General features: G+C 41.2%; 1 protein-coding gene across 1 annotated transcript in view; it reads right to left on the bottom strand.

The window, feature by feature from the left end:
• Window positions 1–22,304, bottom strand: part of st6galnac5a (ST6 (alpha-N-acetyl-neuraminyl-2,3-beta-galactosyl-1,3)-N-acetylgalactosaminide alpha-2,6-sialyltransferase 5a) — a 47,137-nt gene extending 24,833 nt beyond the window's left edge. Inside the window, exons 1-2 of the mRNA XM_051423160.1 lie at window positions 22,071–22,304; window positions 20,967–21,176 (exon numbers count right to left, since the gene is read on the bottom strand). Of these exons, the coding sequence (XP_051279120.1) occupies window positions 20,967–21,176; window positions 22,071–22,085 (225 nt within the window). The 5' untranslated portion in view covers window positions 22,086–22,304. The remainder of the gene's footprint in view (window positions 1–20,966; window positions 21,177–22,070) is intronic.
• Between the last annotated feature and the right edge of the window lie 1,563 nt (window positions 22,305–23,867).

The following is a 23,867-nucleotide window of genomic DNA, read 5'->3' on the forward strand; positions in this document are numbered from 1 at the left end:
TTATCCAGTGTCATATGGGTGAGGAAAAGACACAGCCTATATAACCTATATTTAACAGAGTGCCACCATAGATACCTACAGTACAGTTTTGATTTATAAATCACTTGTTGATGGCAGCAAATTATACAGTATGTATGTATTATATTTGTACAATATTTCATGTACTCTGGGATATGGGTGAGGGTGGAAAGGTCCGCCTTGTTTCATTAGTGAATATAGGACTATTCTGTGCAGTGTGGTCACTGTATTTAGGCTGAGTCATTCACAGTCGGGGTTGCAGTGAGCAGAAAGTCTTCAAGGGAAATAGCTTTTCTAGATGTGTGTTATTGAAAATGAGTGGATGCCTCTTTTTTTTCCAACTTGCTTCAAGCCGTCTTCATCCAACAATCACTACAGGTATCAGACACTTGAAGAGGACACGAGCAGCCTAAACTGACCAATCACAGTTCCCGCCATATTTACAGCGTAACACCTTCCTGCTGAAGCACAGATGTACAGTCCTGCTAGCAGCTGGCACTTTGAGCTCAAAACCACAAATGTCACTCTAATGGTGGCACTAGGGGAAATGTCAGGGGAGTCATTCAGTATACTCTGGAAACCACTGATGCCTGTAAAAATAAAAAAAGAACAGCAATCCATCTGATAGATTTTGTAACATTTGACTGGATAAATGCGGTGGACCGACGAGCTGATCAACATTGTCATCCCTACAGCCAAACACTAAACAATAAAAGACTGCAGACAAACAAAATCAGCATCAACAATGCGGAGGACACACTGGTTGGGGGAAAATGGCGCCACAGTCTTCTATAAAGCCAGCCTGTTAACAGCAGGGTAAATATAAAACAAATCTCTCCGGGATTAATCGAGTGGATATTTGCAATGCTAATGGATTATTTCATCATTTCGAAAAAAAGGGCCCCAAAAAGCTCTAAAATCAGATAAAAAGGGACACAAATGCCCTAAAAAATAAGTTAATTTCTTAAACTGGTTCCTACTGTGAGAGCCAAAATGTGCAGTTTATGATATGAGATGATGAAAAGGAGAAAAAGGAGAGGCGGAGAATGGAAGGAGAAGAAATTAAATGGACGGGGAGATTCAGCCTCTCCTCTTTTGGCTCTCTCTCCTTCTCTGCTGTGTGCATGTTGTCCTTTTCTCTCTTTCCCTCTGAGCATTTGTTTATTTTCTCCACTCTGAGTGAATGGTGAAACCTTTGCCTCTCGTGTGTTTGTGTAGTCTGTCCTCTCCCCTGGTCTCTAGGCGGAGAGGAGGCTCAGGTCTGTTCGGCGACACCTGAAGTTGCTCAACGTCCTCCTGGATCCATTCTTAATATACGTTTACAGTCTATAGTTTTGCCATCCTGATTGTTCATACTGTAATTTTACTATGTTGCTCTATTCTGTATGCACAACATCTCTCTGCACGTCTGAGTTTTTCCCTAAGGTCTAAGGGTCTAAGGACAAAGTGTGTCCTATACTGTACAGATTATAAGCCCTCTTGAGACAAATCTGTGATTTGTGCTATTGGGCTGTATAAATAAAACTCACAGAGATAGGAAGAGTTAAGGAATAGAGAAACAAAACGGCATTTAGAGTCGATAGCAGCAAAGACCAGAGCGGATGGGAGGGGTGGTACGAGCTACCAATTACAGTAAAATCTCAACAGCTGGAGGCAACAGCAGAGAGAAGAAAAGTGAATTCAGTTATGGCAGTGAAGGTGCTCTACTTCGAGGAGAATCAGACCTGTTTCTATTGTGCTGACGAGCACTACTACATACACACACACACACACACACACACACACACACACACACACACACACACAGAGTGCTGCAGGGCAGAGTCGATGGAGGAGGGCTTATTTGGAGCTGTTTGTCCAGCATGCACGTTTGACCAGTCATTAGAGAGAGCTGAGGTGGGAAGCGAGCACTGCTGAGAACTAATGAAGACGAGGAGGAGGAAGAGGAGGAGGGACGAGGAGGAGAGAGTGGATATTGAAACAGGGGCAATTAGGGATTCCAACGGTCAGCAGTCGCACCCCGGTCCAGGTTGACAGCTCCTGCTGCTCTGACGCTCCGGTCTTAATTAGGCCAGAGTTTTCTGTGAGCACTTTGAAAAGAAGACACATTTGATGGAGGGCAATTATCTACTTCAGAAAGGAAAACAGCATCTGGCCTAAAAAGAGACTAATGAAAATTCATCGATGGATGTTGAGAGTGTTTTTTGGATAGGTGACATGGCTGATGATCTTGTAAGGGCGGGGGGGGGTGCTGGTGGAAACAAGAGCTGATATCATGCGGAGCATTTTGGTGACTGAGCTCTGATCTTCAAAGCGAGCAGGAGTGTAAAGAAGGCACTTCACTAAATGTGTGTGTGTGTGTGTAGGAGAGAGAGAGAGAGAGAGAGAGAGAGAGAGAGAGAGAGGGGGAGAAAAGACTAATGTGCGCCTGTGTGCCCATGTTTGTGATCAAAGTAAAAAGTGTACGGCCAGTGGAGAGGGATTCAACAGTTTAGAGGACATCAAAACGAGTCTCTCTCTCACACACTCACACTCACACACACACACACACACACACACACACACACACACACACACACACACACACACACACACAACACAAAAACAGACAGCTTAAATACATATGACACTTTTGGAACAAAAAACTAATCAAACTCTCATCCAGGAAAATTCTGACAGTGACACATTTATGCGACAGCTCAGTAGCCTGACAAGCATGAACCAGAACTTCCTGCTGTTATTATTCATTTATAAAAAGGGCAGATAATAGAGGACTGCTGTAGCCTGAGTTTAGAGACAAAAACACTGATAATAATAATTATGTTTAAAACAAAACAGTAACGATGCAGCTGTTAGTGGCAGCTCATAAAAGCATGATGGATAAATTGATGGTAACCTGGTGCCAAATAAGCTGAATAACATCTAAAGCAGCATAGAAGTTGTAGTTTTTCTACATGTATCAAATATCTTTAAGCAAAGGCAGCGAGAACAGAAGACACAGAGGAGCTTTGAGAGTCTGGTACACACTGAGACTGTGTTTACAAGCAGAACTAGACAAGTTGTTGTTTGTTAAAATATCTTAAACAACCTGTGGTTACATTTTCATTTTCCTGACAAGCAACCTCTTGTGGTTATGCAACTAATGATTGTCCTCAAGAGAAAAACAACAGCTTTCATCTTTTTTTCCCCCCAAACTATACATGTTTTATGCTCAGTAGCGAAAGAGTGATACGTTCATCCAGGCACCAGCTCTCTCAAGACACCACAGTCATTACACCTGCGAATCGTCGCTGCATCTCGTATTCGTTTTCATTAAGGCTCACACGACGGATACATTTCCTGTTTCAGTGCAATCTCCAGAAGGCTCCGGCAAGACTTGCAAATCAGTGTTCACCTTTTTGTTCCACTGACTGTGCAGATGGGGAGTAAAAACTCTGATGCACTGTGTTTGACAAAGTCATTATTCTAACAACACGCAGTTTTGTACAATATCACTCCACCAGACAACAACCTGCACAATTGCTCTAATAAACTGTTTGCAGTCTGTGGTCGCTGTGTTCAAAATCTATTTATTACCCACATCAGGACTCTCACTTTTCATTCTTTTTTGGGAGTGTGGAGCAGACAAGTTTATTTCAAGTATGAAGACAGTCTGTCCCAAACTTTTCCTTACAAGGGGTCAAGAGATACCTATAAAATACTCAATTCTGTTTATTTTTTTTACAAAATAATCTAGTTTTACTTCCTGGCTTCTAAAAAGTATTAAAGTGACTCCCTGAGGTAGGGATCCCCTTGTTGATTGGACTGTTCACAACTTATGTCGCATGCTTGCAAGAAGACAATGCTTCACATAAAGGGGTCACAAACAAAACACACAAAGTTAGGAGCCACTGTTTTAGGATATCATATGCAGGAGGTTGACACAACACCAAACAGAACATCACAATGCATGTCCCCGAAACTGACCACAAAGTTGTAGCATCATCTCTGTGACACAGTCTCAACAAAACTTGACTACTTGGTATTATTGTGTCCACCCACACTGAATCTACAGCTTCATTCCTGTTTCACACTCTTCTCCCTTGCACTGCCTTCCCAATCAAAAATGCCCTTGTATCCCAAACACCAAACACCTCTGCAGCCCGACTCTGCCCTCAAGGCAGGACTCTGTGTCCTTAACTCTCCTCACCACCTGCACGGAACGGTGAAAAGAAGCATGCATGTTCCTTCTTTCTCTCTCTCTTTTCTCTCAGATAAAACATGAACCTCCCCCTCTCCTTCCTCACCTCGTCCGGTGTGGGTGAACCGAAGAGGAGAACACTTGCCGTGGGTTTCTATTAGTATGAGTTGCTGGAAAGACTGGACCCAGGCAACCCGATGTGTCAAGCCAGTGGGAGTGTGGAGAGAATCGGGTTGCGCCGTGTTACAACACACACTCCTTTGCCTTAATTGGCTCCATATCAGCCTGATAGCCGCTGGTGCAGACTGTACAATGATGCAGCCATTGCTTGTCCCTATAACCTCCACCCAGATAGAGGAGAGAGCTATTGCTGTGAGGACCACACAGACACATCCCTGTAGGAATGATTGCCTTGGCATGAATACAGAAGATGAGGTGCAATTTGCCAGGTCAAAGAACCTCTCCTTCTCCCCCCGTTTTGCTCTAAAATTGCAGCAGGAGTGCGGTGAAGATAGAGGAGGAAAAAGCCAGGAGGAAATGACAGAGGGACATTAGGAAGAGAGAGGGAGGCAGGCAGATATGAGAAAGACGAAGAGAGAGGGAGGGGGGAGGGGCGGCGTGACAGACAGAGGCGGGCTGAGGAGGGCAGGAAAATGAAAGGCAATCTGATAGATGAAAAAGAGGAGCAAGAAAAAGGAGTGGCTGTCAGAGAAAGAAGCACTTTGGAGACCAAGAAATGTAGGGCAAGGCCTTCAGAGAGACACGGAGGGATTTCAGGGGCGTCCTTTGATGAGGGAAAGTTAGAAATGCACACTTCACAGCCGCCGAAGTTATGACATCTGATAAGGTCATTATGTGAACGAGAAGCGGCAGCCCCGCAAACATCATTAAAACATCTGCAGGATTCCCCTTCCTGAGCGCACCCAGACACCTGAGGTCAATTCTGTATTTGAGGAGATTTCACATTTGCAAGTGAGCTCACGGCCACCATCATCATCACACTGTTTATTGATGTGTTGGGCTGAGATGTTCCCATAATCCTCTCAGGTCAGTCGTTGGGGCTGATAGGCAGGTTATCAACCAGCGCGACGCGGTAAACAATGAGCTGAATCGATAACAAGAAGATGATCTTGTTAAGAGAAGTTTGGTGAGAGTAATGACTTGTTGGAGACGTCTGAGCACAAGGTGTGTGCCACTACTTCATGTTCACATCACGTTCACCCCTGCACTGCAAAAGTCCCTTTTCTACACAAGATACAGCGAGTTGAAAATGAAACTGAAAGATAAAAGGTGCAGTATAATCCTAGCGTGAAGCCGAATATATGCATGGGTAGGGACAGCGGGAGGAAATTTGAATATGGCACTCAGGCGAACTGTTAACCGTCAAACTCGAGATGACAAGTTTGTTGTGAACAAGGGCAAACAGGCAATTTTCACACCAACGCAAAAACTTCTTCTTCCAGTCTGGAGACTGGCTGTTAAATCTTGGAGTGCGAGTGTAATAAATCCCGTCGAGCTCAATCCCAAAGGAGCAATTACTGTTGTGTTCTCGCAATATAACAACAAGCCTAAGAAAAACAAAAGAAGACATCAATAATACATCGCCAATACTACAGTCCCAATGTGGAGAGAGCTCTGCTTCCCTCTGACAACATTTCCAATGCTAAATATTCTAGTTGGAGTGTGTCCATTATGTGCTGGAACAGAGGATAATGAGAGACAGTAACCAAAAAGGATGTGTGTAGGTATGTGTGTGTGTGTGTGTGTGTGTGTGTGTGTGTGTGTGTGTGTGTGTGTATAAAACACCAGCTGCCAGTGACAACTCTCGTCAAGCAGGAAGAATCTCCAGGGAAGCGACAGATTTCATATTGGCAAGCAGGACATGTGAGTGTCTTTCAATCTCTCTGTGCTCGTGCGTATGTGCTTGTATGTGTCTCCAGTGGTGGAAAGTACATTTACTCAAGTACTTTACTTAAAGTACTAGAGTATTTCCATTTTATACAACTTTATATTTCTACTCTAGTACATTTCAGAGGGAAATATTGTGCTTTTTACTTCTACTTCATTTATCTGACAGACTATTTAAATACACCGTCAAAACAGTGTGTAGTTGGGAAATAGAAATGCTGGAAATTCGAAAATGTAGTCCCAAAAAGTTTTTAGGTCTGGTTGAGGGAAAAGTTTGCGTAGCTATAAAAACAAAATACAACAAATCAGATAATTAGCGCCATCTGCTGTTTATCTAGATGTCGCATACTTGCAATATATGTTAACGGTATGGATGGATTTGATATTCGGGAAATTCTGTTAAAATGTTCACTAAATTTTTTTGTAAGGCTGACTGTCTCAGCCTTCTGACAGAAAGAGTAATAACACAAACACTGCCAAAGTAAGTCTGACAAAGATAATATTTTTAGTCATGTACCATTCAACCCTACAAAGGACATGGCCCCTTAACCATCACTAACAAGCAGGGATTCCAAAAAGACACCAGCAGACAACAAGAAACACAAAACACACAAGAATTTGAAGACCACCACAATTTGTTATACAGTCAGTGCTCAATACAAAACCCACAGTTCAACCAGCAATGAATGAGTCCTTACCTCAAAATACTAGTTTGTGACCCAATACAATGCAAATAAACCAAGTTAAGCCCTCTTGCGTCTAATAAACAAGCTTAGTGATTCTCCGATAACTCTCTCCTGTAGTCCAGCCAGCGCGCTGCTGTCAGCTCCAGGGACTGGTCAGCCTGGGAGCCGGGAGGTTTGATGGTCAACGTCAACGGAGTAATTAGAGGATGGAGTTGGAGAATAATTAAATTTGCAGAAAGGGTGAACTTTAAAATACGTTTTGGCTCGATTCCAGGGGTTGGCAGCTAATCGATGATCTCAGGATGGACTAGGCTTCTTCCACTGGTGAGTAGATTCCCATTTTGGCTGGCACAGATATTCCCTGAGCTGACTGGTGTGTGTGTGTGTGTGTGTGTGTGTGTGGGGGTGCGTGCGTGCGTGTGTGCGTGCGCGCATGTGTACGTGCGTGCGTGTGTGTGTGACGCAAGGCCGTGTGTGCTTAAAGGTGCCGATTGCTACACTGTGCCTCAGCTGTACTACTAAGTCACAGTAGCCTACTCCGTCACTTCTACACTGACAAACCAATCATTGCTGGTTGACAACCACCACTGGTGTACCAGTGCGGGAATGTCGCCACAGAAACCAGATTTAAAATCTACCTGGCAGCGACCAGCTTGAAATCAGAATTGTGTGAACATGTTTAGCAAGAACTTGAATGTAAAAGATGTTCACTTATTTGTAGAAGTACCCCACTTCAGCTTTAACAATCTAATAATGTAATATATAATAAGAAATAAGTTAAAAAGGCTATTTTATCCGCAGAACAAGTGCTTTTACTTTTGATACTTTACATATATTTTGGTAACAATTATTGTGTTCTTTTAATGCAAAGCTATATATATATATATATATATATATATATATCTATTTATATACATATATATATATATATATATATACACACTGTATATATATTCGTCGTATTTTTACATTGCGGTATCAATACTTTCATTTAAATAAAGGAATGTGCAAACTCAAATTAATAATAATATTCATCAGCATGAAAAAAAGCTTTAATTCTCAGTGTGACCAAGTGGAACTTAGAGGAGAGATTGTTTATGAGACATAGACTTTTAATTGGAAAACTCTAATGAAATGAATCACAATGCTAATGTTTATTGCCAAGGTAATGCCTATTCATTTATTTAATGGACACACACCTGAGATGCAATAATAGTCAAAGTGGTGATTAGGAACATCTGTATGAATGAGAGTAACACTCACACAGGTTGATCTGCTCAGTGAAAGAAATGATTTCTTCCAGCAGTGCTGGAGCTCACAGCTCACATCACTAAATGGCGGTTTGGAGGGTTTTTTTGGCTCCGTTTTTTCACCAAGGTGATGAGCCTCATTAGTCTAATCCTGAGTGTATTCTGCCGAGCAGGAATTCATAAAAACACAAACAATGCACGCATGCATCCTAACAGCCTTCTGTCGGGGAGTTGCTCCCACACCATTTTATCCCTTAATGAGCTCTGATCAGCGTTTTTCATGTTACTGCACGCTGAAGGAAAGGTGAGCGTCACCCAGCCACAGTGGTGAAGGAAGGAAGCACTTAATTTACTTCAGTAAAGTCACCAATACAGCAAAGTAAAAAGGGAGAACCTCTCCAGCATTGCTGTACGCTATTTTAAGGCAATTACTTCACATTTTTTGTACACCACTTGGAAAAAATACTATAGTCCAGACCCTGGTGACCTCAGTGGTAGGCAATACCATGCTCACCAGAGGTGGCAGCAGTACTCAATAAGAATTAAGGGTACTCATGTAGACAAAAATCAGAAGTGCTTGTACTCAGTAGTACTGGCCCATTGTTGTTAGTCCATATACCACTGCAGTCAGCAACAGTCTGTAGGCGCAAGTGAGCATCATCCTGGGTATCGGCCAACACTGTTGACATTGTAGGCAAGCGGAGAGAGAAGCATTCGACAGTGCGCATAAATGTCACAACTTTAATTTTTAGTGAAATGTTGATAATTTTTCTTCTTTGAGCAGCGAACAAATATTTCAAATGGTTTAATCTATAACATTTTCTGGTATTATATAAGCTGTCAGATAGATGTAGTAGAGTAAAAAATACAATATTTCCCACTGAAATGTAGTGAAGTAGCATAAAGTAGCATCAAATGATAATACTCAATACCAGTCCCTCAGAACAGAGTACTTACTCAACTTAACTGTACAGTATTTGTGTAAATGCACATTGTTGCTTTCTACCAGTGCACAGTCGTCTGCTCTGTGGCTGAAGTTTAAAGTGTTAAAAGCATTAAAATTGATATTAATCCCCGTGCAGTTGATACTATTCCTCTTGGTTATTAGTGAACATCTGATGCTATCATCATCATCATCAAGGCTTTCGTTGCATTATTAATGAGATGATGATGGAGAGCGGAATTAACACTGATTACCAGCAGAGGCAATGGAGTCATCTTCAGCTCATAAATAGACAGACACTCTTTTGCACTGCTGAAAACAGCCTCTGCATCTGTTAATTATATTAGCTGTAGCCAGCTATCTTTATATCATTCTCCTATTGTGTAAAATGACAATGGTTCCAGTGTTAAAAACTTATTTTTTTATTCCAAAACTTTTTTCCTTATTCAGTGTTCTAATGTTTTGAAACTTTGTCAGCACTGATCTGGAAGGAAATTTTGGTATTTGGGGACTGCTTCTGAACTTCTATTATCCAAAGCAGAGCACATCAATTCAAAGAACTGAAGGATAACGAGTGCTGAACTTCACTCGTAGTTTCATTTGTTTATCTTGACTGCAAATAACTGCAGTCTGAGACGAGGCAGAGGTTTCAAAAGATTACGTGACTCAAAGGAAGTCGAGTTCCTTCATAAATGAAATCCCTGCTGGCATGACCAGACGCATAAGTGCTGTTCCAAATGTTTAATGAAGGAATCATTTCAGTTTCTACGAGACTGTTTTCGTATTGCTGGCAAACAATACATTTCATTTATTTAATTACAAAAAGTTAGAGGAAACCCTTTAAGAAGTAGCCTGCCTGCTGGCTCATAATGAACACAGATCCCATTTGATTTTGAGCGTATTATCTCAAAGAACAAGCATCCATTGATTCTACAAAGAAGCTGTCAGGCTATAATTTAGTCTATTTGTTATTTGTTCAGCACAGGTTAACTTTGTTGTGCAGAAGCACAAAGGACAGAACAAGGACTCAACAACTATACTTTTGCAGCCCAAACTTAGATTATAAAAAGCACCAGAACTGTGCCAAATTGTTGTTGTTTTTTCTGTTCCTGCATGTGTCCTCTGACAATATAAAGTATTAAAATTCATAATATTTTTATAGCACATCAACTAAGAAGTGGGAAAGTCTGTTTTTTTTTTCAGTGCAACCTGGATTTTGTGAGTTTTAGATTTCTTGTGGTTCTTATGAAATGCTGCTGTTTTCGTTAAATTTTTAGCATGATTTAATTTGGTTTTTTTAAAGGTTTTGAAAAGGTGCTATACAAATAAAATGTGTTATCATTATCATCATTATTACCATTAATTACATGATCAGGGAGTTACATGTTTGTAGTGATGTAACATTGAGGATATTTTTGAAACAGGATTACATAATGTGGGGAAAAAACACCTCTGCAGCCAGTGTTTCGTCCCACTTCGCATGTCTATATTCAATTTTTTTAACTGCAGGAAATTGAGTTAGTGAGCTCTTTTGATGAGACTGTGTTGAGTCAGTGAAGGTTAGACCACATCAACTACACCCTGTGCCTCCGCGCCTACAATCAATTTAGTTGTACTGACAATCATGGAAACTTCCACTGTTGACCTACATGTCAGTGTGACCCACTTGCGACTGCTGAGGCTTTTCCCAAGATCTCAATAAAGTTAAAATCTGAGGCGAAGGCTGCAATGTATACAAACTTCCCTCAGTTCTCTAGAATGATTGGGGTGAGAAGTTCTGCGTCTACAGGGTAAAAAGTACTTTCTCTAAGGTGTTGTTTGGACAGACGTAAAGTGGTGGAATGCTCCAATTTTCTGAAACAATCAAACCAACAGTCACACCCGCTTTCCCCAATGACTGACACGGTGTGAACTAGTGTGAAAACAGGCAGAGCTGAAAGGGCAAATTCTGTCCTCCACACTCCTTAAATTACTACTTCCTCTACTATCCATGTTGACTGCAGAGCTACTCTAACACCTCTGTTTCAGCAGTGATGGAGACAGTGACAATGACTGACTGTCGTCACCTCCACTCCTTGTTTTTAAATCACAGTGGCACAGCTGGTGTTCATTACACAGCAGGAGATGGCTCTGCATGTGTGCTACGCGTAAATGAAGGATTTTATTCTGAAGCCTGTTTATTGATATATTGTACCAACAAATACTTGGGTTTTATTATTCCTCCTTCACGATGAGGACCAGCTTCCTGTAAAATTTTCAAAAAGCTTTGTGACAAAGTAAGGGAGAACCAAACATAAAGTGTTGTAAGCCACTTTCATCACACAGCTTTTTGCAATTTTCACGTTATTTTTGCAATTTTCACAGCCACCGTAGTTCCTCTTTGGTAGGCTGAGCTGTATTAAAATGTTTGCAACCTGCAACTTTACTGCTAGATGCCACATGGGTCATTTAATACACTGTCATTTACACATATATGCTAGATCACAAATTGCAATCAGTCTGTTTTCCCAGTGCTCTGTTCAAATTATGGCCAGTCCACATTCAGCTGTTTGACAGAAGAGTAACTTGTGGAGCAGTTTAGGTACAATAACTAAACAGACACACACAGATAACTCATCTGTTTTGAAGTTTCCTTTCTATTGTTAATTTAATACAAGAGGGAGACAAATGTCTGGTTTTAGTGTGACCTTAGCTGACGTTATCACAGGGGAGAGGCTACTTCTACAGCTTCTCACTGACATAGTTACACTTGAGGAGGAGTGACATTGCTTATACTTTTGCAGATCAACTGCCAAAATGGATTGAGCAATCAGTTTTCAATCAGTCTCAAATGTGTCTTGGATACATTTTACACTTTGATTCACACAAGATGCAGTAAGTAGCTTGGTTGTAAGAGGGTTGTTAGTAGTGTTGTTGTGCCACCACAAGCCTCCAGAGCATCTTAGATGTTCCTTGGCATAAATTCAACTAGTCTAGCCAAAACATATTCCCTTATTTGGTGTTCTGATTATGGTGGGCAAGAGTGCTGGCTAGCACGTCAGTAAAATCTAGTGACTATGGTGACTATGAAGGCCACAGCATATGAATCATATCTCATTAAACCATTAAAAGAATCCTAATTCACTCTGTGGAAGCATCTGCATTTATTTCTACACTTATTTATTCATATTATTTGCTGTAGTTTGTTTGTCTGTAGCTACAATTAGACTTTTTTCAGTGCAGTGTATGATGAAATTGTTCTGAGAGAGTATGGACTATCTACAGCATCTGTTTTACACTACAGAGCTTTGGGGTCCCATGACAGACCCTGCTGTTGATATAACCTGAATTAATGTGTAGTCCCTCCAGCAGAGAGGAAGGAACAGGAGACGGAAGCAGCTCTGTATGCGCCCAGGAAAAATGCTTACTCCTCAACAGAACTGAAGGTGCAATCAGTAGGCACGTCAGTGAGAGTGTGAGACCAAAGAACCTTCACTGAACAACCATGACAATGTCTCCTCAATGGGGGGGGATGATGGGATATACATCAAAGTCCGCTCTGTAATTGGGACTGTTTCGACTGATGGCCTCGTGGTACAGGCAACGATTTAATGTCACATCAGCAAAACGCTACAGGAGGCTGTTTCTTTCTTTGTGGCTTTCTAGTGCTTACACTCGAGGTTTCCTCTACAACTTTTGCTTTGTCATTTCTTGTTCTACAAAGAAACGTTGCCAACTTTGACACAGTCCTGCTCCTTTGCTCTATTTTTGGCCAAGAAGCTTGTTGTTTTGCCAAACGCCAGGTCTCTGTAATTAATAACCTTGGTATCCAATATGTTTCTAACCTGGGGGCGGTGGAATGCTCATGGCATATAGAAAGCGATTACGCCAAAATACAAGTAACAGTTTCATCATTCCTCTCTCCCACCATGGAGGACATGCTCATTAATCACGCCTAAAGAGCTGAGTAATGTAGCCGGCCTTGTGGGTCTGTGGAGCCAGAGGAAGGAAAAGCAAAGAAATTGGGTTTTATTGCGATACTTCCTGCCAGCCGTCTCTTTGCATTCGCTCTCAATGAAGGTGGAGGGCGGTGGCAGCCTATCATCTATCTCCCGATGTTGTGCCAAAAGGTATCATCCATTTATCATAATTTAACCTTTTCAGAGCCTCCACAGGTCTCTTAGGGGCCAAACAAGTAGAACACTCCACAGGCTACAGCTTACCAAGCACCAAAGGTTAAAACACGCAGAAGCATGAAATCACCATTCAGCTCATGACACATGCCTCAAGAAATTTACCTCTACTTCCTTTATGTTAAAAATATATGACTTCACCAGGCAGTGATTCCCTAACCACAGAATGCCAAAAGGCACCGAGTGTGAGATTAGTCCGTCGAGGGAATGCTTATCGAGAGGCAGCATCCCCCTCCCCCTTCCACTCTTCATCCATAATTGCTTTCCAGGCCTGCATTGGAAAGAGCCTGAAGCTGTGTTATGTTTGGCGGGAGCAGAATGCACTGGAGATAAGTTGAAATCCAAGACTATGCCCCAATTGGGACCACTGGGGCATAACGAAACTACTATTCTCTTCTTTTCAGTCGAAACGGAGCATTTTTAGTATTCTAACGAGGCTCCTGCTAAAAAAAATAGTGGTTATCTCTCGTTAATGTTTGCTGCAGTTCACGTTGTAATTTAAAACTCAAAATGGTACAAAACACAAAGACATACCTTACATATGCACACACACACACACACACACACACACACACACACACACACAGACCTGCAGACTTCTCAAACACTGTAAGCTCACATAAAATGACTACAGAGTCCTTTGCCATAACGGCCTAATTGGGGAGTTTTCTGTCTCGCTATCCAGCTGGCTGATTGCATAGCAAAATCCTAATGAACGGTGAAAAATGGCTTTGTTGCTCAGAGAAAACCATAGAAGATGTGGCTGTCTGAGATGAAATATTAAACATCTCACTTCTCCAGCTGTCACTAAAGCTGTGGTTGGGAGAAGGATGCCTTGTCATGTCTCCTTGGCACAGATGGCATCGTTCTCCTTGGCTCATGCCTTTAGGCAAAGTGTACTTCGTCAGTGAGTATTTCCAGCCCAGATATGTCTAAAACCGACTCTGTCCAGAGTTTATGCAGAAGAATCTGCTTTGTACATTTCTTGTGCCATCACAGTGGGATTGTGTTGAGCAGCACAACAGTTTCTGGCTTCTTTTTCTTTGCCTTGCAAGCGATGTGGCTATAGGGGTGGCAACATAGGACCATTGCTTGGATGATCAGTTGGTTCCAAACTCAAGTCCAGACTGAAATATCTCAACCACTTTTGGATGGATTGCCATGAAATCTGGGGCAAACATTCATCATTCCCACAGGTCGAATCATGCAAAGTTTGGTGACTTTTTGTCTTGAGCCACCAGCGGGTCAAAAGTTTCACTTCTTCAGTAACATCTTCGTCCCCAGAGAACGACTCCTAAAGACTTTGGTGATCCCCTGACTTCTCCTGTAGCACCACTATGAGGCTTACATTTGTTTTGTTTTTTTGTTTAATGTCTCAAACAGGGGCAAACAATCTGGAAGGGTGGCATGAGGTGGCAGCCTCCCCAGCTAGACATACTGACATACTTGGAAAAATGTAAATGCTTTCTTAATGTGCCACAATAATGTAATGTTTTGAGTTAAAATGTTTTCATTTATATGTGATTGTTTGCCATTAAATCTGCAAACCCCATGAATATTTCTCTAGATCAACCCCTACTAAAGAACTATTGAATGGATTGCCAAGACATTTCGCAGATACATACATGTTCCCCTAAGGATAAATTGTAATCACCTTGGTGATTCCTTGACTTTACATTTAGCTCCATCAACAGATGTTGTTTATCACCAATTACCCTCAAAACAAATGACATTCCCATGAGCCTTAGCTGTACTTTGTGTTTAGTTCTAATTAGCAAATGTTGAACAAAACAATGTAAACCAATATGGTAAATACTACCTGCTAAACATCACAATGTTGGATTTTCACTATGGAAGAAGAATGCAAGGAATAAAACGACAAAATCTCTGGTTCTGCATCAATAATTGTGATCGCTGTGAGTCAAACAATGCTAAATCTGTGGAGTAGTTTTTTTTACGTACAGTCTCACAGAACCACTAGCATGGCTGTAGACTTTTTGTCTTGTTTGCTAAGAAGCCAAGGCTTTGACTTTTAATCATATGAAAGCATCTTTTGTCTTGTTATACAGGAAGTCAGCCCAGTTCATCCCTTTCCAGCGTGACATCAGGGTGCCCCTCATGTTTGATAAGACTCCTCGCTCTCGTCTGCGCCGAAATCTCCTCCATTACTCCTCCACCTGTCTTGCAGGATATCAGTTAGAAATCTGCATGATACTGGTGTCAGAGAGGTAATAAGAGTTTTGGCTACGCCGTCTCGTCCTTCCTTCTCCAGAGAGAGACAGGCAAGACTGGTTTCCTGTCCTCCTCCTCCTCCTCCTCCTCCTCCTCCTCCTCCTCCTCCTTCTCGTCACTGACAAAATAAAACGGAGGATACTGCTAGAAGAAAGGAAACCCCTTGGGATTTCACTCTCTATCTTTCGCTTACGTGACGGTTTCTGCCTCCTTCTGCACTCTTGTCTCATTCTCTCAGGCTGAACCTTTCATGGGTCCTGTATTCTCTTTTATCATTCTCTCCATCCTTACCCTTTCCTAGTTTTGTCCTCTTTTCTCATTCTCTTTGCCCTTACTCTACAAGAGTTTCTCTCCCTTTTCATCTTCTTCCCAAGTTTCTTTCTTTGCTTCCTTATCTCGTCCCTCTCCTCCACATTCTTCAGAGCGCATGTACAGGCCAACCACTACTGCTGCACAGATAGAAATAAATTACCCTTTATTCTGACCCAAATCAAACATGTTGCATTGACAAAACTTGGATTTAAATTGACTGCATAAATACTGTCAATAACATACAAACAATATCCTAGAATTCTGGTTCATAACCAATGAGGGTTAAAAAAAACCTTCAGTGTTCTGGCAAAGATTTTGGCATCTTGGCCAAAAGTCTGTAGAAAACTTACAGGCTTCAGAATGTTTTCTGGGATGTTATGAGTTGAATACTCTGGTGGAAAATAAAGTGAAGTGGTCAAAGGCTGACTGGCACTGCACCCTGCGTGCCAGCCAACTGATATCTTGGAAAGATCAATACAGCAGAGAGGTCAGCAGGCAAGATGAAGAAGACAAATGTTCATGTCAGAGTATTTTTTCCAAACACCGATCATTCAGCATTGCAGGAAAAAATATGTGAGGCAAGGCCAACTGGGGGGACACAATGGCTCACAAAAGTGAATGCAAAGTATCTGAAGGTTGTACTGCATTATGCACTACCACATGCTGTGGTAGCAAAGTGCATTCAAATCATAAAGTATTGATTACAGCTTGCAGTGGCTGAATGTGAAGGGTGACATAATAACAGGTTTGAAGAAGTATAAATGATGTTCAGTGGAGCTGTGGCCCTAATTGATGTCCCTTGTCACCAAAATGTCAATAAGTTTATTGCCAAGAGAAAAAATAAATTGGTGGTTTACTTACGATGCTCGGCTGCTCCCGCCAGTGGGAGAAAATCAATTCTCATCCATAGCTGGGTTTACTGACGCATTACAGACAAATCCTCATCAAATCAAAACACACACGGTCACTGAATATTGGCATTTCAGGCAGTGAGAAAAAAGATGCTGCTGCGTGTCCCGTCAGCTGTCTTAAAGTATGACTGACTCATATCATATGAGCTCAACTTTTGAGAGCCGTGACTTTGCTGTGAAATAATTCAGATTGGAAAAGAAAAAGAAAAAACAGCCTCCGGCATATTGACCGCGATTCTGGACAAATATTAAAGGTCCACTGTGAAAGATTTAGGAGGACCTTTTGGCAGGAATGGAATATAATATTCATAAATATGTTTTCATTAGTGTAAATTCATGTTATTTTAGAATGAGTCGTCTTTATCTACAAAAGGGAGAGAGTCCTCTTCTGTCCACCATGTTTCTACAGTAGCTTAAAACAGACAAACCTGGCTCTAGATAGTGAGATTGTGATAGAGTTTCGTGGCCACCATAGTTTCTCTTACACCACGGGTCTCAAACTCAAATTTGCTTGGCGCCACTGTTGGTATTGTCATCTTCTAGGTGGGCCACTTCAGTGTTGAAGTAAGGGCAATATTCTAACTAAGATAATACAAACAGCAGCTTCTATACATTTTATATCATCATTTTATATAATCTTTATTGTTTGCAGCTAAACAACAGATGAAAGCCCAAAACAATTAATTTGAAATGTATATGAAGGGGTAGTTTCAACTGATATGAAACCACCAGAATTAAAAAAAAATAAAAATACAAATTATTTCATTAGGATTATACTGTTTTTTTTATGTCACTTTGAGATGCTACACGTTTGGAGGCGAGGGGTATTCAGTTGGTTGAATTCTGTAATCTCACCTATAGATGTCAGTAAATGCTACACACTAGATTTTAATGTTCGGTATCAAAGAAGGTCCAACATCCACAACATTAAAGGTTTACACTCTGAAATGGAAATTCTGTTTTGGGGCATGGCTCCTATTGGTTAGGGTAAAAAAAAAACTTAACTCAATAATTATTGAGATGTGGGAGACAGAGCTCTAAACTGGAGTCCATTAATGCAACTCAAGTGACAAACAGGCTGTGCAAAAACTCAGCCTAAACCAATTATCTAAACCAAATTATCTAGAAGTGAAAACAAAGATGAATGCATGTGAAATGTTTGTTACTATTGTCCATTCTACACTGTACTTATATATTTATATAATTCCTTTCCAGGGCTCTATAAAGAGCCAGATATACTCCAAAACTGATGCAGACGTGGTCAGCTGATGTTTATGCATTCTACATTTAGCTTCACTGGGTGTCTGCTTTAGGAGCATGTTCACACATAGTTGTTGGCACAGACTGGTAATTAATTTTAAACTGCATGTGAGACAGTGCCTGTGGATCCTTGTGACTGAACTGACTCATTTGCACCTCATTCAAACATTAACCTTCACAGGCACTAACCCTAACCTAAACCTAAATCTAAATTTACTCCAAAAAACAAGTCTTATAGGACTCATAAGCACTGAGGACAGGATTAAATACCCTCCATCCTCGGGGGGTTAAAGCGCCGACCATGAACTACAATGTCTCTGGTTGTCATCTGACTGGGGTCATTAGTTGCATATTATTTCTTCTCTTCTGTCTTCAACTCCCCCTATTTTAACATCTTCACTGTCAAGGTCTAACACTTCACTTACAGATAGATAAAAGTACATTGAGTTCAGAAAAGGTCAACACTGAATCAGAAAGGATTTCAGCTAATAAATGCTTCACAGTTCCAGCAATACCTTTATTGTTTCTGATGTGTCTTAGTACAGCATGCCATACGTAAAGTGAACTGTGAATTCACTGTACACACAAAAGGTTTCCAAGATGAATTTCTTATAGAGCTGAGCAGCTCAAAGGGGAAACTTGAAACTGCAGTGGGCAATTTAAACATACACAATGAAAATGTCTCTCAGATATTGATCCATGTCTGATCTTTGTTTTTATTTAATGCTTTTTTCCCCCCCTTTCTCTTGTCTTCCAAGGTCCCTCCTTATTTTGGCTATTTTGTCTTTGAACTATATGCTGTTGCAAAGGAAGAATTGGAAATTTAGCACAAGTTGCCATAGCACTTCTGCGTGTAGACGACCGAGCCTAGCAGAGAGAAAGGGAGGAACCAAGACACACAGAACCCAGATGACCCTTGTTTGAACAGACAACAATAACAGTGCTAGCCAAACCCTGATTGGTTGTTTGATTCAAACTGGGTGAAGTTTAAAAAAAAAAAACGAACGTGTGCTCACAGAAAAACACTTAGATATTGTTAGTAACACTGGTTAAAATGAGTTTATTCAACCAAAACTATAATGAAATAATATTGACTACTGCAGCTTTTAAGTAGACAAACATTTCACTTGAGAAAACTTTTCACAGTCATCAACATTAAAAGTTTCAACACTTGTTGGTTTCTGCACCAATAAGATTTATTTTAATGAATAACACTTTCCACCTTCTGTTGCCAACCTGCATTAATTTGTCACAAGATTAAGAGACTCTTCAGAGCCCCCGGTGTTTAATTTAGAAAAAGTTAATTTACCAGCCAGGCTACTTTTTCTGCAACAGGAACAATGTGTTGACTTCCAAATCTGTCCAGCTGATATGTGTTCGTGCTGCTTATGTGTCTCATGCACACAGCAACAGCCTCTTCTAAGAGCCGGCAGGAGTCAAATTACTCATATGCAAATCAACCTGTGACATAATCTCATGATTTAAAACATGTTTTCAGCTGCCAACAGATCTCTCTTTTGAAAGAGAGGTGGTAGAACGGATGAGCCCATTCAAGTGTCATCAGTCTTGCCATGGATGGATTACTGAACAGGCCTACCAGACACAGGCCCAGCAGCCCCAATGACCCCTCAGGGCCCTGGGCTGAGCCTCTGATCGAAGTGACAATTATCATTTCTTGTCAGATAGTCCATGAAATGACTACAAGGGGACACAAAATGACTTTGAAGAGATGCAAAATGACTACAAAGAGATGTAAAATGACTATATAGAAACACAAAATGACTGCAAGGACACAGAAAATGCCCTCAGAGAGTCGTAAAAATGACTGCAAAGGAACACAAAACTGCTACAAAGGAATACAAAATAATTAAAGAAAAACAATATGACTAAGGTAAGATGCAAAAAGAGAATGCAAAATGACACAAAGACATGCAAAAACTACTCCAGAGAGGCACAAAATGACAGTACAGACACAAAGGTTGGTGGTTATAAAGAGCCACCAGCTCCAAAGAAACACAAACTGATCACACTGAAGGATAGCAAACTTCCCGAGGGAAAAAAGGGATCACACTGATTGATTTTCTTACTTTAATTGTGCAAACAAACTAACTTTTTGACACCACTGTGTCTTCATCAGAGTCTAAACATTATGGTCTGTTTGTACAATTAAAGGCTGCGAATCAATCAGCATGCTCCCGTCTCTCTTTTATTTCCCCACTTGGAAAATACAAACAAATTTTGTGTCACTGTTGGCCTGAGCGTCTCGTGTCTTGTACAGAGGCCCATTGTCTCATAATCTGTCAATGAGTCCAGCCAAAATCATTTCTCTAAATTGTAAGCATCTTAAATACAATGGTTGGAGAACTGTTTCATCCATCACTTGGCTCAGTGGTGCAGACTGCTTCACACACCGCCCAACAGCCCATCATCCAGATTGCCTGCAGTGAAGCACGTTGTCTTGTATGTTGCCTAAAAAAATCCTTTACAAGGTGATTAGGTCTGCTTAACTTGCAGTGCCTTTCGCTCGCCAGTACTCACATTGATTGTTTTCTCCTGGCTTGGTAAATAGATGGAAGTCAATACACCCCAACAGTGACGTCAGGGTTCACCTAGCTGCAGGTCTCCTGGGCTTATCAATTAGAGCGTAAGAATGCAGCCAAGGATTTCATTTGTAGCCTAAGCTGTTATTAGTAACGACAGGTGGGTATTGAGTGTGGCGCAACACTGTGCTGCAGAAAATTGTGATAAATGATGAGGGGGAGGCTCTCTCTCTCTAAAGAGCTGTGCAGATAGATGACTGCTGGTCATTAGACAGGAGGAAGGTGTGTGTGTGTGTGTGTGTGTGTGTGTGTGTGTGTGTGTGTGTGTGTGTGTGTGTGTGTGAGTGTGAGGAAGAGGAGGAGAGGATGCAGTGCAGAAATGTGTTCCTAATGCAAGAAAGTAAAAGTGGATTCACTTTCTTTTATCTACTTTGCAGTGCATTTAACCACACACACACACACACACACACACACACACACACACACACACACACACACACACACATGAAACCATTCCTCCATCCATTCCCCGCATTACAACCACATCTGTTTACCTTATGGTCGATGATGCCACTGTATCCCTGGAGGACCGGGGGGTGAGGCTTGGCCACCCTGACGGAGGCTTCAGTGGGCCGCCGCAGCTGTTCATGCTGTCGGATGTGAGTGTCGTTAGCGTCCCTGGAAGCTCCGTTGAAGCTGCCGTTGTACACCAGGAACAAGCTGGCGCACAGGAGAAGCACGAGAAGCACCGCTACCCCATGGCGCTGCCGCAAAGACACAAGCAGATGCTGACAAATTAGCCCCTGTTGCACTGGACTGAGTTTAGGCTGCAGCTATATGACAGGTGAGAGGCTGCCTCCTCTCTGCACGGACATCTTCATCATCATCCTAAACTGGTTTGTCAATAAAAAAGTCCTAAATTCCTGTGATTCATGTCACGTGCGACCAAAACTTAACAAAAAAATAACCCCCCCCCAATCTTATCGATTTGATTTAAGGGCACAGGCCTGATCGTGACATTGACAAGATGTCAGGCTGTTAATGATCTTTACTTAGTTTGCATGCATGCATTTTAATGCTCAGGTGCGTTCAGGGGCAGCGGTGTCTCATCTCAGTGAAAGCTATAAAGTGAAAGTTCATATCGATATCCTGACCTTGTGAGTCAAAAAAGGTGCCTCGGTCTCAGCTGCCACGGTTATAAATCTATATTAAATTACAGATGCAGATGATAAGCCGCTCATGACACTTTTGATTTGTTTCGTGGCACACAGCCGAGCGAGGACTGGTGGATGTGTGCGCGTATTTCTTTTTTTATTTCACAGCTGTCTAAAACGAGGCAACGTGCATTCATTCAAACTATATTAAAGAAATACAATTTCATGCACTTTATTTTATTTTTTTATGTATGCATCTGCATTAAACTGTACACCCCGCGCGCAATGCTCCACGCCGTAGTATTCATTCTAAGAAATAAAGCCGGAGCTTAGTGCCAAACAGAGCGCACAGCTGGATGCCCATTGTTCACATCCTAATCTTTTGATCCGACAGAGTACACACAGCGGCGTTATGGCGATCTGAGCGCACTTCACACAACAATGCTGGATTTAAAAGCGAGCACAAACACTTTGCCTATAGGGCTACATGGCAGAGACCTTTACCATAGGTGTCTTCATTTTGCGGCGCGCTGTCTTATCGCTGCGGCTCAGTGCGTCTGACTCCACTTTCTCTCATGGTCCAGCGGCATCTGTTCGCATCCCGGATCCACTCCAGTCCGTCTGCACTGTGCCAGCCCGCCTGCCGCTGCCTGTGTGTCTTCAGACCGGAGCCCAGGCGCAATTCATACTGTGGAGACCGAGGCGACAGATGTTCACTATTGTACCTCTGCTGGGTCTTAAAACCCCCCGAGTTTGAGAGGCTGACGAGTGGAGGCGCAGCGCAGTTAATTAAAGAGACTACCTGCAAGAGGGTGATAAGGCCGTTTTGTTTAATGGTTATTTCCTGCTGAGCAATATTTGATGGAAATCTCTGCTCGGATTACTCTGGAGTACAGTGAATACACGACATGTCATCTTCTGACGTCTGCTGCATGAAATATGAGCTGGATTATGAATGCAAGAGAAGTTATACAGCAGTGATTATATCCTGGAAAGCACACTGACACCGAGTCTGTTAATCAGTGGTGGAATGTAACTGTATTGTTGTTCAAGTTGTGTACTAAATTTGAGGTACTTGAACTTTCTTACTCCACTACACTTTATCTGACAGGTACTGTAGAAATTAGTTTAGAAAATAAGAGGCACTGAGACACATAACAAAATATGCCAACATATATTAATGTATTGTAATTAATTTCAGCTCAAACTACAAGAGTAAAATGCTGCTTACACATGACTGCACCAGTAATCTATCTATATTTATTCACAGGGGGCAATTTTATCCACTATGAGTACTTTTACTTTTGATACTTTGAGTTTTGCTAAAAATACTCATTTTAGATGCATTACTTTTACTACTTTAAATGCATCAAAACTCTGATTTAATAGCTTTTGACCCACCTCCTCTTGATTGTGATCAGTTTTCCAATTTGTCTTTGACTGCACACTTAATTCTCTTATTTAAGTGAGTTCTATATAAATAAGGGTTGCTTGCCTCCTGAAACAAACCACACTATCTAAAAATCATTGATGTATATTGTCACAAAATACCTTTTCATTTGTATTCTTTTACAATTCTGAATTTTTATATGATATACATTCCTGATAGAAAAGAAAAAGCTTTTATTTCCATTTTACATTGAGCCAACTTATCTGCATTATCCCTAAATGGGACTATACATATAAACAAACATGGACTTCAGCTTTAAAACTAAATCATTTTCAGTGTTTGATCAACATTATTGCAGCATGCAGCTCTGGTGCTGAATCTGTGCTCTGCCTCTTTCATTGTTGTGTCTGTGTGTGTGCTGTAGCCCTCTGTGTATTAAAGTCCCCCTTTATACTTATAGAACAATAGATTCACAGTACAGAAAATAACCATTTGTTTTTTAGCCACACTGAAACACAAATAACCACTTCTTAAAAGCTTTTAAATTTGTAACTCTGAACTCTGTGTGGTGTTCTGAAAGTGATGCATTTTATGTTTCAAGCTGTAGCAGCAGCAGTTTAGCATAAATATTAATAAACCGCTAGCTATATGCTGGCTCCAGAGCACTTTTAAAGACAAAGTTCAAAGGACTCGGCAGAGCAGCAGAAAGAGCAGACTACCAAACCAAAAACAGCAGGAACAGTCCCAAGGACCCTCAATATAACGTATATTATACAGTTGTCTGTATCATAAAAGCACACTTCCTCATCACTTCTAGAATGTTTACTGCAACTAATTATTATTTCCATTATGGATTAATCTTCTTGTTTTGTTGAACCAATAGACCAAAGCTCAAAATTATTAAAAAAATA

This window comes from Dicentrarchus labrax, unplaced genomic scaffold (assembly GCF_905237075.1).
Source record: "Dicentrarchus labrax unplaced genomic scaffold, dlabrax2021, whole genome shotgun sequence".
Taxonomy (NCBI): Eukaryota; Metazoa; Chordata; class Actinopteri; family Moronidae; genus Dicentrarchus; species Dicentrarchus labrax.